The sequence below is a fragment of the Phoenix dactylifera genome, chromosome 17 (genome assembly GCF_051530095.1).
Source record: "Phoenix dactylifera cultivar Ajwa chromosome 17, Ajwa_hap1_PhDact_Kaust_v1.1, whole genome shotgun sequence".
Classification (NCBI taxonomy): domain Eukaryota; kingdom Viridiplantae; phylum Streptophyta; class Magnoliopsida; order Arecales; family Arecaceae; genus Phoenix; species Phoenix dactylifera.
This window is the reverse complement of record NC_143206.1, coordinates 18,138,718-18,165,898: the sequence shown is the minus strand read 5'-3', so window position 1 is coordinate 18,165,898 and position 27,181 is coordinate 18,138,718. Positions and strand designations below refer to the sequence as shown.

At 39.6% G+C, this 27,181-nt stretch overlaps 2 protein-coding genes across 7 annotated transcripts; one reads left to right on the top strand and one right to left on the bottom strand.

Annotated features, from left to right (window-relative positions):
- Positions 1–5,650: 5,650 nt before the first annotated feature.
- Positions 5,651–10,170, top strand: LOC103721903 (receptor-like protein kinase HERK 1). 5 transcript variants are annotated; one of them, XR_015974367.2, is made up of 4 exons: positions 5,651–5,884; positions 6,290–9,000; positions 9,090–9,336; positions 9,410–10,170. XR_015974367.2 is itself a non-coding variant. In XM_008812284.6 (2 exons), exon 2 carries the CDS (start codon positions 6,332–6,334, stop codon positions 8,843–8,845), a length of 2,514 nt encoding a protein of 837 aa, XP_008810506.2. In that variant the 5' UTR covers positions 5,651–5,884; positions 6,290–6,331; the 3' UTR covers positions 8,846–10,170. The 5 variants fall into 5 exon arrangements, 1 of the variants encoding a protein (XP_008810506.2); XR_003388490.4 differs by having other exon boundaries at positions 9,090–10,170; XR_003388489.4 differs by having other exon boundaries at positions 6,290–9,336; positions 9,499–10,170.
- A 437-nt stretch (positions 10,171–10,607) lies between these two features.
- LOC103721904 (calcium-transporting ATPase 1, endoplasmic reticulum-type-like) lies at positions 10,608–26,666 on the bottom strand. Of its 2 annotated transcripts, none has more exons than XR_015974365.2 (9): positions 26,424–26,666; positions 24,754–26,279; positions 23,847–23,916; positions 23,615–23,736; positions 19,373–19,651; positions 18,878–19,255; positions 16,841–16,950; positions 12,490–13,044; positions 10,608–12,361 (listed from the first exon to the last, which is right to left on the bottom strand). XR_015974365.2 is itself a non-coding variant. In XM_039133063.2 (9 exons), exons 2-9 carry the CDS (start codon positions 26,158–26,160, stop codon positions 11,055–11,057), a joined length of 3,174 nt encoding a protein of 1,057 aa, XP_038988991.1. In that variant the 5' UTR covers positions 26,161–26,279; positions 26,424–26,666; the 3' UTR covers positions 10,608–11,054. The 2 variants fall into 2 exon arrangements, 1 of the variants encoding a protein (XP_038988991.1); XM_039133063.2 differs by having other exon boundaries at positions 10,608–11,633; positions 12,816–13,044.
- Between the last annotated feature and the right edge of the window lie 515 nt (positions 26,667–27,181).

The following is a 27,181-nucleotide window of genomic DNA, read 5'->3' as shown; positions in this document are numbered from 1 at the left end:
AAGTTAAATTCCTTCTTAAAAAGTTGGTCATGCAGCAAATTTCGTTGTAACTCGCACTCACAAATATAACAGCACATGCGTACACACATAGTAATGCATAACATGGTCTCAAGTTGATCTTTCGAGATTCTACTTGCATTGGCAAAGGATTGCGAAACAAGATTAGAGCTATTAAAATTCAAATCCATACAGTTCACTGACGCTTTTAAGAAAGCAGACAGGCAGGTGACTTTCATAGTTACATGCCTCTTATTTGGATTATTTTTGGCTGCATTTTCTTTAAAAATTTTTCCATATATCACTCGTAGTTATCTGACATAACATCTTTATATATGCTCTTAATACAAGATCTATGCTCCAATAAAAAATTTAAGGTTAGGCTTTAGTAATTCTTTTGTTACATTTTATGCAGAAAGTCGATGTGTTCTTGAGCATAATTTCCAAATACTTTATCTTTTTAAAAGCTCTGCTACTCCACTTGCAGCCTTGGTATCCACTATGGAGCAAGTGATAAAATAGTAAGCATGCTGAGTAGTTCTGCAGCTATCTAGTTGATCAATTTCACACTGAAGATTTCCTCAAAACATTCTGTAGCAGGGGAAATTTAGTCCCTGATAACTATGACTATCGTCCCTTCGATGCTTACTAGGAATACAGCCTGTCTGACATTTGGATACCATATGTCATTTGCCAGCCAAGCAGAGATAGCTTCATCTACCCCTGCAACTGCAGCCTATTTAATACTCGAGTCAAAGCTAAAACAATACTGCTCTCCCATGTTCTCTACTTAACCCAACCCTCTTGGCTTCCACCCAATTTTCCCAAGTTGTTGTAGTTGATGGTGTTGCTAATGTTCATAAACTGATAGTTAATTAATTCAGGCATAGGAGACTAATGGCGTGTTTGGTTTGCAAACAAATCGAAATCAGAATCGGAATAGATTAGAATGGAAATCGAAATAGCTATATGTCACGATGTATTTGGTTTGTGACTGAAATTGGGATTGAGTTTTAGCGGATTAAGGCATTCTCATTCTCTCCTGAAATCAGAATAGGAATAGAACTCCCCCTCCGCCCAAATGGCTGAAATAGGAGTTATTCATTCCCAATCTCATTCTGGAGCCCAAAGGATGGTCCTTAAGTTTGGAGAGCTCAAATAAATTATCAGACATCCCATGTGATAAAAGGGTATCAGTCCATGTAGTCTGCATTGGCTGGCTGCATTGAATAGGTGAAACTTTACAAGTTGTTGCCACTTGCCACAGGCATGGCAATACTGTGTGCTTCATAGAGTTAAGATAGGAGTTAGGTAGGCACAACAATGTTTGGACTATTTGATCATCCTTTATAGGATCAATCATGCATTGTCCGATGCAGAATCAGCCGTGCATTGATCTTGGGACTTGTAGGCTGTGTAATAGAACCAATTGCATGAAGGCCTGACACTCTATTAGGTGAACAATAAATTGAATTCAAATGATGATCTAACCTACCTGAGCTCAAATGGAACATAGCCTATTTATCACCAATTTTTGACATGCAATTAATCTAGGGGAGATAGACATAGGCTGTAGCTTGGACGCAGTTTAAAATATGAAGAGGCAAACAAATTGGCCATAGCTCAGCAGTTTGTGTTGGTAATTAAGAGATTACGCAATTGAACCTTGAGAGATGTATTCCAAGTGTTTGGTATGAATATTTTGTCCGGCTGTATCATACTAGAGGGAGACTTAGTCGTGTTAATTGAGTGCTTACGGGAGGAGGGGCAGGAGGAGGTTGAGCACCTACTCCTAGGGGACATACGACGCATGTTGTGGGAGTGCCGTGTTGCTTAGGTCAGGCACATTTTTCAGAAGGCGAACCAAGCTGCGGATTGGGTCGCCTCATTTGTTGCTTATCATTCTGGAGATTTTCTGTGGACCCAGCAGTCCTCTGTTCCCTTTAATTTATATAGTCTTCTTGATAGTGATGTAGCTGGCTGTGCTCATGCGAGAGCCGTGTGAACAGCCGATGTACCAAAAAAAAATGAATATTTTGTCAACATTTATATTAATTCATAAGTCAAGCACCGATCATGATGCTCAAGAAAAAAATTATAGAACACCATCAACTCCATAAATATGAAAGGCATGGAAATGGGGAAAGACACTGCCTGTGCCGATGTAGCCAGCTTGAAGCCTTGAACGATCTGCACGCTACCGTTGGTAAAAGCGAATTTAGTCTGTGGGAACACCATGACGCGTGTTGTTTGACTTCTTAACAAAAGCGAATTTATTCTGTGGGAACGCCTTGACGCCTGTTGTTGGACTTCAGAATAACTTAAAAAAGTGAGGGCGTGGCACACTTTTTTTTTTTTTTTGTTTTCTTGAGTGGTTGTGATTGGTAAAGTGCACGGCTCTGTGATGCATACAGTGTAAAAAATAATTTTTCCAAAAAATTAGTCACAACCCAACTACCCAGTGGATGGAAAGTGGATGGCAACATAGTTGGACTCGGATAGAATCCATGGACCTACATATTGCTGGAGTTCCGTATCATATTAGGTTCAAAGTTGTATCCATGAACTAGTTAATGCAGACTCAAAGCTTATATATTTTTATGTAATATTTGTATGCTGACCAGGCCTAAATTTCATTCGTTGTATTCTAAATGTGGAGTAGAGGAGGCACCTAAATTCAACTTTCAAAATTGATGGGGCATCCAAATTCAATTCTTAAGCTCATTCGTTTCCTGGTATAGTAAATTAGGACCTCGAGCCACTGAGCCTAAGAAAATGGCATGATGTCTATATAGTTTTACGTGGGAGTTTGGTTTTTAACATTTCATGTAATATTCGTCTCTCTTTTTTCTCTCTTTTGACTGCTCTTTATGAAGAATCTCATATCGGTTATTTGCTGGGAAGATATCGAATACTTATATAGAACTAAGAAACCCAAAAATATCTTCTGACTAGTTTTTTTGGGTCAAATCCTAAATTATTTTATAAATGATATCAAAGTGGACCGGCCTATAGCCCATGTGGACTAAGAAACACTGCAGTACGGGCTCATTGAGGCAGACTATAGGCTGACTGTCCTGCTTGTGATTAGATTTGAGTAGATTTGGAACTTTAGCCTGACAAGAATATCAGGGCTTAAACGAAAAAAATATATGAGGATCAGTGCAGATCGTGTGTTTAGTCCCACATCAGTTATTTGTTAGGAAGATCTTGAGTACTTAGACTCAGAAACTTAAAAAAAAAAAATACCTTCCAACATTTTTTTTCTTTTTTTCTGTGATGAAGCCTTCGGTTGTTACACTCTTGGTCATATATCTTTATTAATAAGTATTGTTAATACGAAATAAATGATAACAAGGTGCATGGCAACTGGCTATAGCACGGAAATGGGATAAAAGCTGGGATGCAAGGAAAAAGTGATGTCTTCGGAGTTTCACTATAAAATCATTCCCAGCCAGGCCTACACAATGGGTCCAACCTAACAACCAAACCTAAAACATGGGATCTTTTAATTTAGCCCTTAGCTGTGACACATCATCTTTGGTGGAATAGACCAACCTCTGCCTTGACCAATCCCATTTTCTCATTAGATTTAATGCCATGAACTAGGTCCCCCACCCCTAATCCTTGGACTTTCTAGAACACAAGGCAAATGAGTGCCCTACAGCCTCATGCACTTCTCGGATTCTTTTGCTTTCTATACGCGGATGGCCGGCACCAATTTCCCCAGCATTTAAGCCGGTTAGTGCGCGGCCTTCGACCACTTCCCCCCTCTTGTCCTAACTCATTATTTTTTATTATTGTTATTATTAATTCCTGTCTTGCTGAAATCTCTTTTGTCTCAACTTATTTCATTAACATTGGAGATTGGCTCCTTGGATATTTTGTATGGCGAAAAGTTGAGTGACGAGAGGTCAACCTGGTAATGCTCCGTGATGCATGCTTGAAACCGAACAATGACGTGGATTGGATTGCTCCTTTCTTTGCTACCGATCATTTTAAAGATATGATTTGGACAGATACCTTTCACATTTTAATTTAACTTTATTATATTTTATTTTTAAATTTTATTGGATGTATTCATACTAAGCTTGTATGAGCCATCAGACTCTGTTCTTAGGATGGGATGCTTAGATCGATGGACCCAGCCACAATCCAATCATGCATGATCTTGTATTATAACACCATGTGTATCATTACAAACCTTTAATGGTTCGAGGGCTGAGGTAATTTTGTTTTAAGCAATGGCCCTTTCTATCAGAAAGCAAGCGAGTAGGTTTTATCTCATCGTAACATTGTAAATCTTTTTCCCCAATCATATCTATGCAAAGGGAGCACCAATTAGCAGTGATATACCTAATTGGCCCGTCTAATGATTTGAGAGCAGCGAGCATTATGAGTGAATTCATATTAATAATCTCATCCTAACTTAATTGGAAAATTAAAAACAATCTCACTCATATCCTGCTAATTTTTTCTCATTGATATAGCAAAATAAATCAGATATGATTCATGGAGATTGGCGTGCTTCATGAGTGGTCAATAGGAGTTTTCTTGGAACCTTCTTTAGGAGACAAGTTGATCAGACATTTTTATTGGAGGACAATCTGATAAAAAGAACCAAGCCTTCACCAGTTGCACATTATGTCCAGGTCATCAAAATTGACTCTGACGAAGCCCTCATTAGGTTTGCTGTAGTGGACCCTATGATGAGTTATTCTCTACAGGGTCGTGCACCAGATATGTCACGAAGTACTTAGTTATGTAACTAATAAAAAGCCAAGTCCTCTTCAGTTGATTTTTAGCATGAGAGGTTTGGTCTTGAATCATCGGTCGATGTATTGCAGAATTGACTAATAATCTAACAAGGTAAGATCGATATTACTAAAGATCTTACTTGATCATTCGCCATCCAACTTTATATACATGATAAGTGATGTAAATTGGACCCCATCAACTCAAAGCATAAATTGGAGATGATCCATACTTATTATTCGTTTATCAATTAAAATTTTATTTTGCTTTTTTTTAATATCTACAATATTTTTTTGATTATTAAAATTAAAAATCAAAAAATTATTATATTCGATGATATCTAAATGTCTTGATCATATTATCTTACTTGAGATATTAAAAAATCTTAATTATATTAATCTTTCTGCCAACTTCCATCATGGCGAAGATATAAGCTATCAATTACTCAAACCATATAAATATTGGTCGCCCTCGCAATATAGCTAAGATATAAGCTATCAAAGAGAGATAAAACTTATTTAGTTTAGAAGCTGTAATTCTCTTAAATGGACAATGGATCATCTACAGCTCAAGTTATAAATTTTGTTTGGATGATTGAGCTAAAAAATATGTTTAAGATTCGGATTAGTATAACCAGTAAAATTATAAAATTATAAGTTGGGTTAGATTTATATTTATAAATATTTAAGAGTAGTTTTGGGGCATAGCGGTTTGGGTTCTATAAAAAAAAAAAAAAAAAAAAAGTATATATAGCAAATTTTATTAAAAAAATAAGAAAAAGGAAGTGGGGTTGGTGACCGTGTTAAAGGAATTAATTGCGATAGTAATAGTTGCCAGGTGTCGGCGTTGTCTATCGACACGCGCCGGCGCTGCACTCTTTAATGAGCTGTTTTTTTTTTCACTGTGGTAGCGGTTTCAGCTCATTGACTCGGCTGGGTCTCTTCCCCGTTATCTCCTTCTCTCTCCCTCTCTCTCGTAGCCTTACTTGAGAACCGGTCGAATCAATCAAAGCGCAGTGCCTTCTTTCGGAGCTTCGGGAGGACTGGTATGGATGTAGAGGAGGGGATTCAATCCTTAGCTGGCTTTTGATCCTTTGTTGCCGATTTGGGAAAGAGCCTTGGGAGGCTTAAAGGTGCCATCTTTTCCGTTCTTTCTCTCCGTTTGAATCCTTTCGCTAATGCTTCCTTGTACTGCGTTTCAATAGTTCCAGTTGATTGTCTCGTTGATTTGTAAAGGAAAGTTGGTTGCTTGATGATTGGATTTGTTTGTTTCGTTGCAAATTAGGGTTCCCTTGTTTCAATTCCCGAACATCGATCTTTTTCTTCGCATTCCAAGGGTTTACATCATGATGATTTTGGTCTTTGGGTCTGAGGGGGATCCGGGGTGGCTTTCGAATTCGGTTTTTTTGGTTCCAAGCTCAGAAATGGCATTCCTTTTTTCTTGTTTCGTGCATTGAGTTCGTCATCAGAGGGTTTTCTTGCTTTTAATCCTTCAAAATGGTAGCTTGACTCCGTTGCGTTGTTGTCTCTTGCTCTAGTGCGGTGCTTCAAAAATTCTCCAAGAAACTCTGGCTTTTGACATGATGGGGATTGGAAAACTTGGATTAGGCTTCTGTATCTTTGTGATCTTATCTATTCTTCGTGCTTCTGGAGCATTTACCCCCGAAGACAACTACTTGATTGACTGTGGTTCTCCAGAGAACACGACCATTGGCACGAGAACTTTCATCGCTGATACGTTCGTTTCTTCTACCATGACAGCTCCTGGTAGCATCTTAGCCAATACCTCATCGAAGTCGGTCTCATCTTTTGACAGCTCGGCCCTCTACCAGACTGCACGGATCCTTACCAGATCCTCCTCCTACTCTTTCTCGATCCAGAAGCATGGCAGGCACTTCATCCGCCTCTACTTCTTCCCTTTCGTGTTTCAAAGCTACAATCTCAGTGCTGCAAACTTCACCGTCTCGACTGATGATGTCGTCCTCCTCCATAATTTCCAACCGCCGGGGAATTCTTCTCCAGTGTTCAGGGAATTCTTGGTAAACATAAATCGCGACAAACTCATTCTTTCGTTCGCACCCTCAGGGAACCCAGCCCTTGCATTCATAAACGCTATAGAAGTTGTTTCGGTTCCTGATTATCTGATAAATGATACTGCCCAGACTGTTCATCCTCTCGGGGAATATGAAGGTTTGTCAGGGCAGGCATTGGAGACTGTTTATAGGATCAATATGGGCGGCCCCAAGGTTACCTCGGAAAATGATACTCTATGGAGAACTTGGGTTAATGATCAAAGCTTCCTACTTAATAAGAATCTTGCCAGAGCGGTTAATTACTCTGGAACGATTAATTATCTGCAAGGAGGAGCCACCCCAGAGACTGCCCCAAATATTGTCTATAGCACAGCAACGGAGTTGGCAGCATCATCGAATACTTCTGCTGCAGTTTTTAACATGACATGGCAGTTCAACGTGGATGCAAATTCTTTCTACTTTATACGGCTTCATTTCTGTGATATAGTTAGCAAAGCACTCGAAAATCTCTACTTTGATGTTTACATTAATGGCTGGTTAGTGGTTCAAGATCTTGATCTTAGCCAACTTTCAATCCAAACATTGGCTGCACCTGTTTTTATGGATTTTGTTTTGGCGGCTAGTGATGCATCCAGTAAGCTTCGTATCAGTATTGGCCCTTCAAACTTGCCTAATGTTTTGCCTGATGGCATTCTGAATGGGCTTGAGATTATGAAGATGAACATTTCCACCAGTTCCGTTATTGTTATTGCACCACCTGGTTCAAAGAAAAATTTTGGTGTGATATTGGGCTCAGTCCTTGGAGCAGTCGCTGTGGTGATTGCTGCTTTTGTTCTCTTGGTGGTGCTTCAGAGAAGGAAAATGGCAAGGAAGCACCATTCGAAGACTTGGATGCCTTTCTCTGTCAATGGACTGACTTCACACAGCACAGGGAGTAGAACTTCTAATGGCACTGCTGCTACATCTGGACAAAATGCAAGCCTTGGTTACCGGTTCTCCTTAGCTGTGCTGCAAGAAGCAACAAACAACTTTGATGAGAATTGGGTGATTGGAGTAGGAGGTTTTGGGAAGGTCTACAAGGGGATGCTGAGAGATGAGACCAAGGTTGCAGTTAAGAGGGGTAATCCAAAATCCCAACAAGGCCTCAATGAGTTCCGAACAGAAATTGAGTTGCTATCACGTCTGCGCCACCGTCATCTGGTTTCTCTTATTGGGTACTGTGATGAGTGGAATGAGATGATTCTTGTTTATGAGTACATGGAGAAAGGGACACTCAAGAGCCATCTCTATGGCTCTGACCTTCCTAGTCTTAGTTGGAAACAGAGGCTGGAAATTTGTATCGGATCAGCCAGAGGACTTCACTACCTTCACACTGGTTTTGCCAAGGCTATCATCCACCGTGATGTTAAATCCGCAAATATTCTACTTGACGAGAATCTCATGGCTAAGGTTGCAGATTTTGGGCTCTCAAAGACTGGACCAGATCTGGACAAGACCCATGTGAGTACCGCAGTAAAAGGAAGCTTTGGTTATCTTGATCCAGAGTATTTCCGCAGGCAACAGCTGACAGAGAAGTCAGATGTGTATTCATTTGGAGTCGTTCTGCTTGAAGTGCTCTGTGCAAGACCGGTCATCGATCCCACCCTTCCAAGAGATATGGTGAACTTAGCAGAGTGGGCAATGAATTGGCAGAAAGGAGGAGAGTTGAAGCAGATTGTTGATCCTCGGATTGCAGGAACGGTTAGGTCTGATTCTCTGAGGAAGTTCGGTGAGATAGTCGAGAAATGCCTGGCAGATTATGGTGTGGAGAGGCCCCCAATGGGAGATGTGCTGTGGAATTTGGAATATGTGCTGCATCTCCAAGAGGCAGATTTAGGGATCTCTGAGGTTAATAGCATAAATAGCATCAATCGGATTGCTGGACTTTCTTCACGGATTCAGAACATGGGGAACCTTGATGGTGCAACTGTTGGGGAAGTCCCTACCTCAAGTTCCAATAATCTTTCTGATGACTCTATGAGTGGAGTTTTCTCACAGTTGATCAAGGCTGAAGGGAGATAATTTGGTTATAATTTGCCAAAATACTGCTTGCGGTAGGGACTTTCTAGTCCGTTTCACATGTGACCACTTAGTCCTCTATATGCGGGTGTTAATTTCTTCTTTTATGTATATCTGCTCACATAAGCAAACAGTCCGACCATGTAATCATGGTCTAGGTTTGTAATACCTTCCTTTTGATCGTTCATCATCTTCAAAAAAGGTAAATATCTTTGAATGTTGAATGTGTGGCTATGTGCTTGTTTAGGTGGACCAACACAAAGTCTAAACCTTTTGTGATAAGTAATGGCGTGAATATGGGCAAGCAGAATTCTGAGCAGAACCATCCATATCTAGGATCTGCAATAGATATATGCTTGCACTTGGTATGTATGGTGGTGCTTTTGTGAATGTGATCTTGATGGAATTGGTTCCTGGACTTCCTATAGTCTGCAAGATGAAATTGTATAGCATTCTTCACAGCTTCAACGTTCAATTCTTCTCAACGTCACAAAGTAAGTGTACTCTGCTAACTACATGACTCTGAACAGCCACTGTATTTATCATCTGGAATTCTGAATGTTGCAGAAGAATTCAGACAAGAATACACTGCTGGCATGTGTCACCAGCAATCACAACATGCCAGGAGACCATGACCTGATTTTTTGTGATGGCAGATGGTGTACTATGGTGTGAAGCAAAAGCACTTGATTAATCCAAATTTTCAGCTGCCTTTGCCAACTGGGTTTCCTGCAATGGTTCGACTTTTAAGCGTGCTGCCAAAGGGTGTGTTTCATAGCAGCCTGATCGGCAAAGTGGGTTTGATTCTTGAAGGAGAACAGAAATAAGCCAGGGAAACATAGTTTGCTGATGTATTTGTCATCCCAGCCTATTGTAGGTCTTAGGTAATCAAAGCAAGTGCACTTGAGATGCATAGCAGCTTGGTCACCCAAGTGGGGCATAAAGTAGAACAGGTATCATTTGTTGCAAGTAATTTACCTACACGTTTGTTGTGCCTGGTTTGTTTATCTGTAATTAGGTAAGTACTATGTTGGCCGAGTGAAAACAAGAGAACATAAACCTTTCCGGTCTGCTTGGTTCAGGATATAAATTTTCCTTTTTTTCTCACTAGGCCACTACACCATCAGAACATGCCTCCTTAGGTGGTTGTTAATTATGCTGTAAATTTGACTGCACCTGCTCAAATCGGATTGTTTCATATTTCCAACAATCGTATCTCCTCCTTATGATGTCTGCTCATCGAACTTCAGAAAACTCGTTTTCTATTGCTTTTTTGCCGGTTTTTACTCATATATTAATTCGTTTTTACTCGGTGAATTTTTCATTAATTAGCTTTTTCTCAGTACATTGCTGCCTGAACATGTAAACAATATGGATCCGTACTCTCAATGTACTCGTGGTTGGAGCAAGATCCTGAAATCGTAGCGTCCCAAAAGTTATACCATATCTCCTAACCCAAAGGAAAAAAAAAAAAAAAATTACCTCGGATCACAAGTTGAGGCTCATAACACCAGACGCATCAGTAACCAAATTTTCAATGGTAAAAGCCACTTAAGCTTTCCTAGCAGCAGGCAAAGACCGGCAGCCACTGCTCAAAAATTCATAAAGCTTCACAATAATGGATGAGGGGTTCTTAACACAAGAATGGGTGTTGCGTGGGAACAGGGTAGTTACCGGGTTGAGAGAGGAGGACTGCAGCCATACCATTCCACCAAGAGACGCAAAAATCGTCATAAGTTTACAAAATAAAACAAATAGCACCAAATACACAAATAGTCAAAAACTAATATTGAGTCTCTTCGAAAGCAACTCAAATTGGTCTTTTTTGCGCTGTCACGTGCGCATAGTCAATATGATATGCAATACATTAGCAGCTATAGCATCATTGTGTACTAAGCCTATAATTTGAACTAGAATCTTAATTGCATTGCATTGGAGATCTATAAAAAAAAAAAAGCTGCTGTTTATTTCAGCATCCTTCTAAAATCTGAGATGCGTTCAAAAATTAAGCTAGTCTCTCCAAATTTCACATTTATCCAGCACCATCTGGATTCTTCTGTATTGTCCTGGTCAACCATTCACAAACAATCCCTCAAGGACGCAGAGAACGAGGGCTTAGAACAATAGTGTTGCTACGCGCTAATAATTAATGCGCATTTGCAGAACAGAATCTCCTCTTCGAAACTTCCAAGTTCCCAGCTATTGTTAGCAGTTACTCATCCTTGTGCTTCTCCGACCATCTTTTGACACCCAAAGAGCTTGTGCACCGCCCAACAAGCTTAAGAACCTCATCAATAAGGATTACTGGGAAAGCAACCGCCAACACCAAAAGCCATTCATTGAAACTGAGAGGTACAATTCCAAACACCTGAGCAAGGAATGGTACATATAAAATCATGAAGTGCAGACCAAACGAGACAGACATGGCCAAAAGAAGCCATGGGTTGACCCAAGGAGGCATGCTCAGGAGGCTCCCATTTTCAGAGAGAGCATTCAGTGAATTGAACATCTCGATAGCCACCAGGACAGAAAGAGAGAGGGTCATTGCCTTCACTTTACCAGTCTGGAAATAGTCACAGGGGTCAGTATCAAAGGTAAAACGACGTGCTCCAGCGGTAAATGGGGTGACCTTGAAGCCCTCCCACGAGGAGCACTGGCCCCAGTTGGAGAGCTGAGAATACGTGACAAGAGTATGCCCATCACCACTCAAGTCAATTCCCATGAATGAACCATGTGTATACCATATGATGAAAACACCAACAGTTGCAATCCCCACATAGAGCCCGATGACCTGCATAATGAGTGAAAAAGAGTCATTTCACAAGTTTAATAAATATCTCTCTCAAGGTAAAAGAATTTCCAGTGAAAGATACGCTAGCAAAAATGCATCACAAATTATGTCTATTGAGAGGACCTATGATTAGTAGTTAAACCATAGGTTAACATACACAAATTAAAAAAAGAAAAAACTCTAGCAATACAGAGCAGTATTCATGCTCATAGGATATATCAGCAATACGATAGAGTGATTTGATACAAGTAGAAGGAAAGAGGAGAAGACATAGATTGAAAATCACATAGGACATAGGAAGGACTTGATGTCTCAAACATCTTTCAGAAGGTATGGCCCTAGACCAAGTGGAATAGAGGAAGATGATTCATGTAGCCAACTGACTAGTTTTTGGGATTTAGGCTTTGGTGACTTAGAGTTGAGCTATACAGAGTAGTAATTGATAGGCATGTGCATGGGGGTGGCACATACACGTGCCATGTACCAAACTTTTTGCTGAACTGTATGGATCCCACCAAAGGATTGATTTGGAACTCAACACAGTTCGCACAGGATATAATGTGCACAAGCACAACACATGTAGGTGCCCTTCATCCACAGCACGTGTATCTCCAGCATGCCCCTGGCTATATATATGCACCAACTATGATGATGTTAAGTCCTGATGGCTTGGGCTTCTTATGAGGGTTCCAAAACTAGAAATTTCACATATCATTTCCATGGAGTACCTACATGCCGTGAACCATCAGAAGAAAAAAAAGTCACCAATTAGCATACTGTGGGTCATCATAAATCTACCAACGACTGTTGCCTAAATATTTAATTCTGATGCTTATGAGAAAGTTAATTCACTTACAAGAATAAGATAAAAACTGAAGAAAGATCCCGAGATGGATGAATGCATATATAGTAAGGCAAATAACACAGCTAGCACTCATATAGCTGAAGATGAATATACAGTTGTCAGTTAAATGCATGAATCTGTAGAGCAGACGGATCAATCAGTCTTCTACAGAGAAGCATAAAGAGAATAATTTACCTTTCCAATATTTTAACTATAAAGACTACAAGGAGTGCATCAAATGGCATATGAGACAGGTGTGTGTGCATGCGCAAATGAGTTGGGAGGAATGCACCGATTAATCACTGGTCCTAAAGGACAGCAGAGAGAAGATAGTTTACCATATATCGGAATAGAATCCATGCAGTGATCAATGAGTCATCGCTCCTTCGAGGAGGTTTCTTCATAATATCCTTATCTGGTGGATTAAATCCCAAAGCTGTTGCAGGAGGGCCATCTGTGACAAGATTGACCCATAAAAGCTGAACTGGTATAAGCCCTTCAGGAATACCTAAAGCTGCTGTTAGAAATATAGAGGCAACTTCACCAATATTTGAGGAGATCATGTATCTGCAACAATAAGAGGCAAGAAGGCAAATTAGGCACTAATCCCCAATTGGTAGATTAGCTAAGAAAAGAACATATTATTCAAAAACTGTGCATTAAACAAAAACTGTATGAAGACCAATAACAGAGACAGAATGGTATGTAGATAGGCAATCTGCAAAATGCACCGCAGCCCAAGTTGCAGCCCTCCACTCTGATGTCCCAGGTCTGAACTTTGGAAGGTGCTTCCCCAAGTGTTTGACCTAAGTAACTTTCTTTGGGCGGAGGTTCCCTATATGTTTGCTCCCCCACCACCATCCCCATGAAGAAGGTACAGGCAAGCAAAACTCTGGAACAGATCTTAGGGCTCAATTTTCGCGCCAACACTTGCACATATTCAGTTGCAACAGCAATTATGGAATCTAAAGTAGAATACCTAAACCAATGAGCTTTATACCATCTACCTATGTCAGCTTACAAGGTCCACTGCTCAAGATAAAGAAGGTTTCCCAATTTTGTACATGCATAGCATCAAACCCTTGAATGTGTGTAGATTTCCTGGCTAAAGTATTGATGGATGACAAACATAGTGGTGGCAATGGGGAAGGCCCAGGTAGGGTAACCTCGACTAGAAGATCCAAACCCTAACCAACCCACCAGTGGGTCTTCCAATGCTAGCTGACCCAAACCCACAGGTACTCGAACATGATATCTACCTACACTCTAAACTAGCTAACAAATGGAAGGAAAAGGAAAATGGAGAAACAAGAGGAGAAGGGGTAGGTATTAGGATGGCAATGGTAGACTTGATGCAAGCAGTAAAATGATGGTTCCAGTGGTTGTCAGGCCATTAAAGATGAGAGAGGAGAGAGAAAAGAGATTTTAAGATATGGCATTGGTGGGACTAAACTCAAAGCATGGGGTTCCAATGGTTAACAAGCCAGTAGAGATAAGGAGAGGAGAGGGGAAGAAGATGAGTAGGGATAACAGAAGTGACTGAGAAGAGAAGAAAGGGAAGGGAAAGAGAAGAGGAAGGAGGGGAAAGGGAGGGAGGGAAAGAAGTGGCAGAGACACAAAGCAGAGGAGAGAAAACAATCGGTGGCGAAGATGGGAGAGGAGGTGAGGCAGGTCATGATGGATTAGCAGATTAGGGCAAGGTCTAGGTTCTTTCTTTCCTTCCTTATTTCATGATGGAATGTTGTGATTTCATGTAATCACTCTGGAAAGGAAAAAAAGAGAAACTGATAACATCTTTTAGTAAAATCAAACTTAAAAAAGTAGTTAAGATGAAGAGTGCTAATGTCATGACCCAACAGTCAGAAAATGAGTATGAACCTAACACAACATGCTAGCAGGTCAAGCCTGAGCAGCTTGTACCAGAACAGTGCACCCAACTAGTCGAGTTAGATGGATCAAGTCCAGATTGGGTCAGATCAAGTAGGTTGGTTTTTTTTTTTGGGGGGGGGGGGCTATTAGAAGGGCCTAAACAAAATCTAGGACTATTGACAAGGACAGTAAATTCCTTGGTCATAGAATTTATGCAACTAGGGAGCAAGCCTTCAGGGCAACCCTCAACATGGACAGAGTTTATAGTTTATACAAAGATCCAATTGTAGAAGATAGAATACCAGTGCTGAGTAATATGATACAGAATAATGATTATTAATCAATCCATCAAAAAAAAAAAAAGAATCCATCAAACAATTAAGTAATTTCTAACAGATCATTTCTATATTTCCTACACATTCTAAAATACTTTTTGCGCTCATGTAACCTCTCTCCACATGATAATGTCATGAATCAACTTAATATTTGTTTACTGGAATGTAAAGTATTGAAAACCTCATTTTCTTAAAGACACTTCTGTAATGACTGCCAATCATCTAGATTCAATGCCCTCATAAGGCATTGAATAAGGCAGATAGCAAATCCAATGCCCTCATACAAAAATTCTATGCAAGAAATAAGATTACATGTCCTCCAAATTATTTCTTAAAAAAACATAATGAGTTTTTAAATTATTTATCAAATATATGCTATTATGCTTCTACTATTAGTGAAAAAGCAGCCCTTAATAGTTCTCATTATCCGTTCTCCAGATATAGCTCATAAGGTAAGGCACATATTACAAACTACTACAAGTTTCTCACTTTCTCAAAATTTCAATATCCGAGCAGCTTTCATTTTTTGAAATTATGATATTTTATTGACTTCCTCACTTCTAAGTTATAACCACTCACATTGGACTCCACTAGCATCCATAATATGCAAACTAGATCTGGTTAGAGTATGTCTATCACTCAGAACCCTAGACCCTGATCCTACCTGAACCTGATCCTGATCCAGAGCAGCAGATTTTGGGTTGGGTATGGTCCAAAGATAGACCCATAAAAAGTTTCGGGTCTGGGTCCAAGTCCAGCAAAAGCATACCCAACCCAAACCAAACCCAATTTACCTCATATAATATATATATATATATATATATATATTAATTTATATATATTTATTCTTAACCTTTAGCTTTTTCGTAAAGTATATTAATACATCTAAGTTTTCCTTCCAGGCTTCAGCCACCTTCCCTTGTCCTCTGATTTTGCCTTCCACCAAAGGTTTCCATAATCATTCATTATCAACTCTTCATTTTTAATCATTGTCTCTGGCTTTTGTCATATGGATTGTTTTGGTAATCAAACCTGGACCCAGCCCATACTTAACCATACCCGGCCCATAGACATGATGAGTCTTATAGTTCCAAGACACCCAAACCCAAACCCGGCTCCATTGATTGATGGGTATAATATGGATGACTATTTAGACCCGATCTCCATAAGGTCCAAGTCTAGGTTGGATAAAACCTGGACCTGACCCCCAAGTCCATACCCCTGGTAAAGAGAGCAAAAGGCGTATAAAGTACAATATCTTCACTAAAGTGTATCAGATAACTTCACTGATTCATGATTATCAGAAATTTGGGTGAAATAAATTTCAGCGAACTATTGAATGACTGTTTATTCAATAATATGTATACCTAAAGGTCATGTGAATCAAAACATATCCAATAACAAATAAAATATCGATCTAACATATAGGACAAAACATGTGAAGATGACTGTAAAGGTCATCATGGAATCAACAATAACACAAAACTTGAAGGTTCCACGAAAGAATTGAGCAATTTTGGGACTAGCTGATGGCAACCCTCATGGATATGGTAACACTATGGCCAAGAAAGCTTAGGGCAAGACAAGAGGCCTGCCTCACAATTTAGAATGAAAAGTAGTTGGTAGGAAAGCCTACTTGCTAGTGACACATTTTAAGCTCACAGAACCAAAAAGGAATCCAACTAAATTGCCCTAGACTTGGAAAGGGTCTGCAGTTAGAGCAACCTCATTTACTAATGGCAACATGAGACAAAATATCAATAAGCATTCTTGTGGGTATGTGTTCAAGCAAATATGGATCTCAAAACTATAATAGAACTACATTGAGGTTCATGCCTTCTTCTTATTACATGTATTTGTTTAAATCAAATTTACATAATTCATATTATTGATTGTATAATGTATTAACGTACAAAAATATGCCAACATGTTATAAGATATGCATTTATAACCATGTATCCATCAACAGATATGCCAACATGTAATTTATTTACATCATTAGTGTGATCTAATCTATGCACAAAAGTGCACTATAGCATTTCTTTGTTTAAAGCCATTTCAGATATTTTGGTTAAGAAAGACATTTTTAAAGATCAGATTAATAATTAATAAGGATAAGGATAAGGCTGGACATAACAAAATTGATTAAACAACAAAACCTTATAAAAGCCTTCATGTTGTCGTAAATTGATCTTCCTTCACCAATAGCAGCAACTATTGTACTGAAATTATCATCTGCTAACACCATGTCTGAAGCTTCCTTAGCAACCTGGAATAAATACATGACCAGTTAAAGGATACTACAAGAACCTGGAGCAAAGAGCAAATAAGACAACTGGAACGAACCTTTTTCTTGATTGAAAAAAGGCCCATTTTCAGAAAAAACATGGAATGAGAAATGAGTCAAAATGAGAAGCACAAAATAACAAACACAATCATCCAACAAGCAGTCCAACTGTCCTTTCAAGCTTACATTTCAACAAAAAACAGTATATCTAATAGCACGGGTCTTGAAAAATGAGCCACTCAGCTACTTTCCAGCAAGTTATCTGCCATCTCATGTCACAAGCACAAAGCAAATATTGCCGACATAAACACATCTCTCATATCATAAGACAGGCAGGCCCTGGCAACCCCTCCACCTCTACACAAACATGCTACTAGTGCAAACTTCCGTGATAATCTATTCTATATCATACAAAGACAGATTCGAAATAGAGGAATATTCCATCTTGATTTTGTTTGCCAATCTTTATACCGATAACATGATACTTCAATATTAAAATGTGTTTCAGATGTGAACATTAAAGGAAAGACGGGGAACAAACTGAGAAAAAAATATATCTCCCCCTCCATATCTACTCTTATTTTTTGGGAAAAGATAGACCGATTCTCTGTCGGTACTTTAGGTGGCTTATCTCCTTTTTGGGGAAAAAAACTAAATGGTCCCCCTCATTTCCTAGAATTCATCCCCTCACTTTATTTCAAGCTTCTATCACACTTTTATTTTTGGATAAAAAATTAAAGCTGTTTCTCCCCCTAATTTCCCTGTCTATCCCACTAAATCCACTAAGAAGCCTCCCCCTCCGCCTACTCAAGACGATCTTCTGATATTATCTCAAAATCCCGCCAAGTTTAACCCTTTATTCCATTATGTTTATTTTTAATGCACCATTATATTTAAATGAAACATCATAAAATCTAAAGTAGAAGACTTGGATATGGATTCTTATCATTGCACTTCACTTCTATAATTTACCTTTTTCTTTCTATTTTCTTTTATAATAATTTTGTGTATTCAATTTGTGTTTTCCTTACTTCTTTAATTTTCTTAAATATAATATGGATCTGTACTTGTTTTTTAAAGGTTCTTTTAACATGCATTGCACATTCCTCGTTGCTAGTCTCATAGAAAAGAGTTGGATTCCTAAGTCTAATTCATAACTTCATTGGAATCCAATCAGGTGCCCTGTCAAGCTGATATGCCATGGAGTAGGTAACTACAGTCCAAATTTAGGAGTAAAAACCTTAATTGTGGTGCTACAGATGAACCTCTTACGATAACAAGCACAACCTTTGGAGAAAATTGTCTCCATACAAGAACTAAACAACCACATTTTTTTCCTTTGTTTCTCCATTTTCTACTTTTACATGATTGTGACCAATCCCATGACCAAACTCCTGAACCTTTTCTCCCAAATGGCCTGCACCAGAGCATGGGACCCACTGAAGCAGTTTCCCACTATGCCATCTGAACCCTATGCCAGCTCCAACAACAAATTTACACAGATTGAAATCCAATAAACTGACAAGAAACAAGGGTGTTTACATGAAAAGATAGTAAATGATATAAATTTTACTTTAAAAAAAACTCGAAAATAGTAGCAGTCTCACACAAAAAATGCTTAAAAATTGAAAATTGATTGGAATAAAAAAAGATAGTGCATGATATAACATTATAGGATTCAGCGCTTGTATTCAAACATCATATTTAACAATTTTGTCTTTCTAGAATATCGTGGAAATTCAGCGCTTCTAAGTCAACAGACATCATATTTAACAATTTTGTCTTTCTAGAATATCGTGGAAATTATTGATGTTATATCGCATATAGCCAGAAGGGCTCTAAAGTGTTCCATTGAAAAAAAAAAGGGGGATAGTTAAAGAAAAAAAAGAAGATAGCAAATGGCATATACCTCAGTTCCAGCAATGCCCATTGCAATACCAATATCAGCCAATTTCAGAGCAGGGGCGTCATTCACCCCGTCACCTGTCATTGCGACCACCTCGCCATCTTCTTTCAGCAATCTGACAATCTCTTGTTTATGCCTTGGTTCGGCCCTAGAGAAGAGAACACCACCATGTTGTTTTAGAAGGACATTTTTATCACGGTGAGACATAAATTCTTTCCCTGTGTAACTTTTCAAACTTATGTCTTCATCAGGTCTGAAGACACCTATGTCACGGCAAATTGCTTCTGCAGTTTCTTTGTTATCTCCTGTAATCACCATGACTTGAATGCCAGCTGCTCTACAGTCCTCAATTGCTTTGTGGACCTCTTCCCGTGGAGGATCCTACAATAATTGCAATTAGGATAGGAGACATGTTAGTCAATGCACTAACAGATTTCAGAATATTTAAGGGAAAAGGTGCAGGGTGATCAATCTGGGAAATGAGCATGGTTGTCCTACCCTCAGCCCAACCAGACCAACAAAAATGAGATCACTTTCAATTGAAGAATAGTTAGATGGGTCAAGCAGAAGCTTGTGAGCTGGATGGTCTTGACCATCATAGTTTGCAAATTCTGATAGATCATCCTTGTACGCAAAACCCAAACAACGCAAAGCATCGGTTGACATTTCACGAAGAGCTGTCAAAATAAGACCTTTTGAACTTTCATCCAACAGAACAACCGAGCCATCAAGCAACTGAATGTAGGAACTCCTCTCCAGCAGATTTTCCACAGCTCCCTTCAGAACGCACAGGTTTAATTAGTAGCTATCCAGAAGTTCATTTTCAAGTTACAGAGAAATGATTTCAGAAAACAAGCATAACAAGACATAACAAAGATGTAAAAACATTTAGTAGTTGTGAAATGCAACAGTAAGAGAGCACAGAAAATGAAATCATGAAACCCATCATAGTTGATAGAAACTACTGCTGAAAGAAGACCGAAATAATTAGCCAAAGACTCTACTCAGGGTGCTACACCACTATGCCTTAAAGAGGGGGATATCATTTAACACATTAAATTGCCAACATAAGACACCTGGGGATAAACATCAATTCATTAGAAAAATGTTTTCCAAATTAACTTGCAGGCACATCTAAATTTCACAAGCTGATGCAAAATATCAAAATAATTACCTATTCATCATTCATAGATAATAGCAAGCAACGTCTGCTGTGCCGGTACCGGGCCCCATATTGGTTGCCCGGCGGTACGGGTTGGTATGGCCCCACATCGTGCCGTGTCGGCCCTGTACCGACACAGTAGATGCGAAGAAGAGAACATGAGAGAGGAAAAGAGAGAGAGCGGGGGAGAGAGCAAAAGGGAGATGAAGGAGGACAGAGGCTGGTCGGGGCCGGCCGGCGGAGGCCAGGGAGCCTCCGCATGGAGGAGGCAGAGGCGGGGCTCCGCCTCTGGTCCCCTATTTCTTTCGAAATAGGGGCCCCTTTTATTTTGCGAATTTTAAGTTAAAGTCGGCAAATCCATTGCCGACTTCACTTAATTTTTTTAATAAATATCCTAATATGGGGATTTTTCATAAATCCATTTCCTAATCACGAAGCAAAGGGCTCAGGAGGAGGCGTGGAGGTAGAAGGCCCATGGATCGTGAACTTCTTTTCTCGGAGAGGAAGCAATGACGGTATCTGAGAAATAAGCATTGACTAACTCTATGCCAGCAGTCGTGGAAAGACAGAGGATGCAAGCGTTATCCGGAATGATTGGGCGTAAAGCGTCTGTAGGTGGCTTTTCAAATCCGCTGTCAAATCCCACAAGTGCAACTCTCATGTTTAGTTGCCACCATTGAGTTTAGAACCCTGAACAGACTGTCGGTGATAAGCCGAAAAAAGGTGAGGATAATGTCAAGTCATCATGCCCCTTAAGGTTGTCATAGATAGATGAATACTGAAAAAGAAGCTTTAGCTAACATATGAACGATATGAGAATATAAAAAATTTTATTCCATTCCAGATGAGGATATTCATTAGGAGTTTTAGGTTTGATTTTATGGGGAATTCCCTCCACTGTTGGAGGCACTTTTCATTGCTCTTGTGTTCATTGGAAAAGCTAGATGACTTTCTTACAAACCTTCCCCCAATCTTCTTACACGCGACCTCTACCCACACACTGAGAATGGGGAGAATGATTGGACCTAAACCTTTATACATGCTTGCCTCTTTTCCAAGCTAGCTCGCAAAACCTAGGCTCCCGTGGCTCGCTTGAAAAACGTTCGTCCATTGTTAGCCTCTTATTCTCCTCCTATCTCCGAGCTCTTCTTGAATCGAGGAGCTAAAGTAAAGCTCAAAATTGGCCTTAAAAGTGCCGCCTTCCAGCCATTTAAAAAAGAGAGATTTTGGCTTGAATACTACTCTTTTTTGGAGGTGGTGTCTACCTCTTGGAAACAACCGGCCTGGGGATCCCACAGGCGAATAAATCAAGGGATAGCAATTGTACGGGAGGAAAGATCTGACCACCTAACACCTCCAACAATTGAGGAAAAAAATGATATGGAGTTTACCTTCTCCCGTATCCTTCCCTGGTTGATCAATTTGACCAAGCCTTAAAAAAATTAAGTGAAGTTGGCAAAGGATTTGCTGACTTAAAATTCGCAAAAATAAAAAAGGCCCCATTCGGGCCCCCTGTTTCAAAGAAAACAAGAAACCGGAGACGAAGCCCCGCCTTCGCGGCTCTCCGGCCTCCGCCGACCGGCCCTAGCTAGCCTCTCTCTCCTCCTTCCTCTTTCTCTCCCTCCCTCCCCTGCTCTCTCTCTTCCTCTTTTTCCTTCTCCTCCTCTTTCTCCCTCTCCAGCGACGGAGTTTCGGTTTTGTTGTCGGAACCGTCCCGGTTCGCTGCCGGTACAGCTCAGGACGCCCCGAACTGGGCGGTTTGGAAGGATTCCGCCAACCATGATAGCAAGATTTGCCGTACAGGTTGATACCGTACTGTATCAAACATACAGTACCAATACCAAACTAGTGCATGGTACTGTACCATAATGATACTCAGTACGCCAAACCTTACCGTACCATATAGCATACCGACACTGTAATATGATGGTACCAGTATGGGATCCGATATCGAGACGATGAACCTTAACATAGGAGTAAGAGACTACATAAACGAGTTGTATTCATGTGTGTAGTACTTCAAATACTTGAAAAATTTTCAAAACTATATTGGCTTATGGTATCTTTGGCGCATATAAAGGGGTGTCTGTGCCACCCGAATTTTATGACAAAGCCTAACATCAGGAAGATAGATGGTGCAAATCTGTGCAATGGTACTCCATATATATCATCTTTTCCCCCCTGAAGCCTACCTGAGATACAAAACCTCTGGCAGGTTTTACTTTAAAGCCAAGTAGGCAGCCAGAAAAGCTGAGTTCTCTGTTTGAACTTCAAAAGGAAAGTAACAATTGGAGGATCATTTCTCTTTTCTGAACAGTATGAACCTTTTTCTAACTGCAAAATTCTTATAACTGGTTGATTGGATCCTGTGGTCAACAAATCCATTAGAATATAAGTTGTGTTAAGAATTTTCCTGGTGATGTTTCATTGACATATCAAAATGAAATGCATGTTGTAATTTGAAAATCACTCAAACTCTGTTAGGACACCCGCAACATGCAGACACCTGCCTCTCCAATATCCAGTATTATTCTTCCTATCCCTTTTTCGATGATTCTTTTAAAGCTCTAACAGCTTTTTTTGCTGGTTTTTTGGTCCACTGAAGACTTTATAGATAAAGGGATGCTCTATGATGTTCAAAGATTTACTTCTTGTGTTGTGTGCTTCTTAGAAACATCAAACATGTTTGCTAAGTGATATTTGACTCACACGTTTGAATTTTGAAGCTAATTTAGAATGTTCAAAGATTTATTTTTGCGGACTTTGGTTTAAAATCATGTTACGGAATGTTGTGTCTTCATTCGATGTTTTGAAAGATGTGGAATATGATATCTAATGTCATAGATGATTATGACTCAGGATTTTGAAACCTGAATAATTAGTCTTATGATATTTGTTCATTTTAGATACAAATCATATTTAGTACTAATACATTTATTGAACTCTTCATAAATTAGTGCCTTATTTTCTTCAGACAAGTGCCCTTTTGGCATCTAGCGCCTCGGGCAGTATAAGGGGAATTGTCACCTTAAGAACGCCCTTTGGTTTTGACGACCTTGTAAAAGGATGATGATTTTATAATATCTTAGGCACGATACAGCTCCACTTGGCTGAAGTGTAAATTTGAATATGAGGTTCAGTAAGTCCATAGGGGAGTTATAAATTTGATCAAATCTGGGTCATGCATAAATCTGAAAACAGATCTCGATTTGACCACTCCTTAAAGTTAAAACTCTAAACTTTGTTTCATCTAACCTTATATTAAAACAAACCCTGCCATCCAAAATTCCAATCTTGGAAAGCTTATATCTCTATAAAATTCATTCTTTCCCTTTTCTAATTATATGAGCAAACTGGAAAAACTTAGTCCTCCAAACCCTTACTCACAAAAAGGAAAAAGTAAAAAAGCTAAGCCTTTCTATCAAGATCGTCATATGAGAGCTCCACCCAACCACTTCACACAACCAAACTAAAAATAATAAGAATCCATAATAATAAAGCTTTACGAAATTTTTTCATGCTAAGAAAGAGAAAAACTACTACGACAACATTTGATAAGGAAGGAGAAGATAGTATACCTTCACCAGTAAGGAATTGCTTCCTGATTTAGATTTCACAATAACGCTCATTGATTTTCGAGTGCGGTCAAACTCAAGGGTTGCAATTCTTTGTGCAACCTCATTCCACCATTGACAGCATTCTGAAATTTGAGGCAATAAGCAGAGTGTCATATATAACTTTTCATGCAACTGAATAATTCAAGTATTTAGAATTGATGAAAAAATATCAGGTATGAGGAATCTAACATACTTAATATCTCAGTGGACTCTAAAGATGAAGAATCAAACCCTCCAGGAAGTCCCATTTTCTCAACCAGAACCTGATGGGATGAGCAAATAAAGAATGATTAACCCATTCATGATTGTATGTAAATCAAATTTTTTATTGCTCCACAGCATGGTCCTCTGAATAAAGGATCGCATGTTCTAGATAAGCATTCTTGTTCATTCTCATGACTGCAAAAGGATATGCAAAAGAGATTTTTGTTTCCCATTACTTGGACATGTATGAAGAAAATATTGTGACATTTCACTTTGTACAGCATATGAGTCCTTCCTATTCACATAATTCATATATTTATGTGGCAAAATATCATATCTGTACTGTTTTTTAAATTTTTCTTAATTTTTTCTTTTTGACTTGTCAATGAATCTAATGCCACTGCAAGATCAACTGCATTTTGTAGACTAAAGTTGAATCCACATAGATAATGTGTGAAATTAGAGTTCCAGCAGAATTTTTAAAAATATATGGATGTCAGAACATTGTTATGACCCTCCTTCAATAGATTCAATGAAAAAGGAGCACCAAAAAATAGAAAAATAAAGCATGCTATATAACATGAGCTCATCTATAGAAGCACGGAAGATATGGTTAGATTGTTTTCAGTGTTCGATTCCACAACCCTGTCTGTAATGCCCACAACTATTTTTACATGTAATTTTGATTCTTTTTATGACGAACGCCCAGAAGAAGCACTGGCTATCTTTATATCTGATTAAGAGCTGAGCAACATAATCTCGCATTTCAGGGCCATTCTTTCTGCTTTGGAGTGTAGATTAAGAACTGTTTTGGAAGAATCACTTTAAATGCTCTTAAAAAGGAACTTAATAAGGAAAAAATATACAGTGAAGAAAATAATTACATGGATTCTTACCTTCAAAGCCGCCTCCGTTGGCATTCCACTTGCAACAAAGTGATTTCCTGAGTGTGCAATACTTGAATCATTGCAAACAGCAGCTATTTTAGCAATCATTTGGAGATTCGCATCCATGTTACCAGTTGGCCAGTCATGGATCTTCCCATCATGAGGATCATATGTAGTACCATCCACTTTAAAGCTTCGAATAGTATCTGTCCATCGCCCCATGGCCAGAAGCCTTACCGCTGACATTTGATTGGTTGTCAGTGTACCAGTCTTATCAGAACAGATGACAGTGGTGCATCCTAAAGTCTCGACACTCGGCAGCTTCCGAACCAGTGCATTCTTCTGCGCCATCTTCCGTGTGCCTAGTGCCAGGCAAGTAGTAATCACTGCCGGTAAACCCTCAGGAATCGCAGCAACAGCCAAAGCCACGGCAATCTCAAAGTAGTATGTGCACTTCTCAAAAGAGAACTTGAAATTCCTCGGCCAGCCATCAACATATTCCCAAGTAAGAAAGTACTTGACATTGATGAGCCAAACCAGAACACAAATTACACCGATTATAGCTGTGAGGGCCTCACCGAATTCATTCAGCTTCTTCTTCAATGGTGTATCATCTTCACCCTGGGAAGCTTCATGGATCTGGGAATGAATCTTACCTATTTCTGTGTTCATGCCAGTCTGGGTTACCAAGCAGACACAGCTCCCATTGACCACAGTGGTACCTGCAAATACCATGCACTCTTTCCCTTGGATATCTGTGTCCTCAGAATCAACCCGGCGATTGGTTTTATTCACCGCAGCACTCTCTCCTGTCAGAGATCCTTGCTCCACCCTAAGAGTGGAGCTTATCAGATACAGAATCCTCATATCGGCTGGGACCTTATCCCCAACCCTGAGCTCCACGATATCTCCCGGAACAAGCTCTTTCGCAGGCAAATTATGAATCAATTCCCCGTTCCTCCTAACCATAGCATGTTCGGATTGGATTTCTTTCAGGGCTTCGAGGGCCTTCTCGGCATTATTCTCTTGCCAAACCCCAACGATGGCATTCACAATGAGTATAAGAAAGATCACCAAGGGTTCCACAAAGGCAGTGATCTCCAACTCACCCCCTTCCTCCCCATCGTACCAAGCGAGGACGAACGAGACCACGGCGGCCACGAGGAGGATCCGAACAAGGGTGTCATTGAACTGTTCAAGAACCAGCTGCCAGATCGAGGGTCCGGAGTGCTTCTCGAGCTCGTTCCAGCCATGGATCTCGCGGCGCTTCAAGACCTCACCGGATCGGAGGCCCTCGCTGGCGGAGACCCCGAATTCGGCCTCGCACTCCTGAATGGTTCTCGCCCAGGCCGGGAAGGCGGAGGTTGGGCGCTCTAATCCAACCTTCCTCCCTTGATCCTGCCCTCCTTTCCCCATCCTGACGGCAATCGACCAGATCCCAACAAAAACTAGATGCAACAAACCAAGCTTCCCTACAAAACGCTCGAATCTACGAACTCCAGCATCAAGATCTCATGCCCGATCGATGTAAAACCCTGATCAAGAAACCCAAATAACCGGTTCACCCAGCCGAAAAGAACCGAAATTCCCGTCAATCTCAGCCGAATAACAAGGCAAAGATTCGAGAGGAGACACCAAAAGATCTACGAAAAAATTAGAGGACAAAATCGTGTTATTACCTGATCGGATTGGAAGAAGAATTTGTTTCTTCGTTACGTCCGCTCCTCCTCCTCGTCCGATCGCCGCAGGGAGAACGGCCTCAATGAAAAGAGGCGCTCCGGGCGATTGCTTAAACAGGAAACGAACCTCTCCGTTCTAGTGGGATCGTGACGCGCGTCCACACCGATAACAGCGAAGCTTTCCTTTCCGTATATAAATTTGTTTAGGGGGAATATTATATTTCCAGCTTCAAGACATCTAGATCGATAAAATTAAGATGTGCCGTCCCGGTCAACATAAAGGGTTCCTCCGCGGTTAAAATGGAGGATTAGAAACTAGCCCATACCTATTTTACCTCTTCAAGATAAATCATAATATCAGCTAATTTAAATCAGTGGATCTGAAATTAACTTGCAGTATAATTAAGAATAAATGAATAAGTAAACAAAAATAAGTTTATATTTTTATATTTGTGTATGGTGGCCAATAAAATTATTTTGTATGAAAGTTGAAAATTTATAATATATTTTTTATTTATCCTTTAATTATATTTTAATTCACACCTTGAATATCTATGATCGTTGAACCATTATGCCATCATTATTATTAAAATATAAAAATAAAAATCCATATTCATTCTCATGGATTTTTGTATTGTATGCGGACTCAGACCTAGCTAGTCTTCCTATTTAGAGAGCACTCGGAAAGTAATGAAACAAAAGGCATTAATACTAAGAAGGGACACTCGCAAGACAAAATGTTTTGCTTTTTATATGAT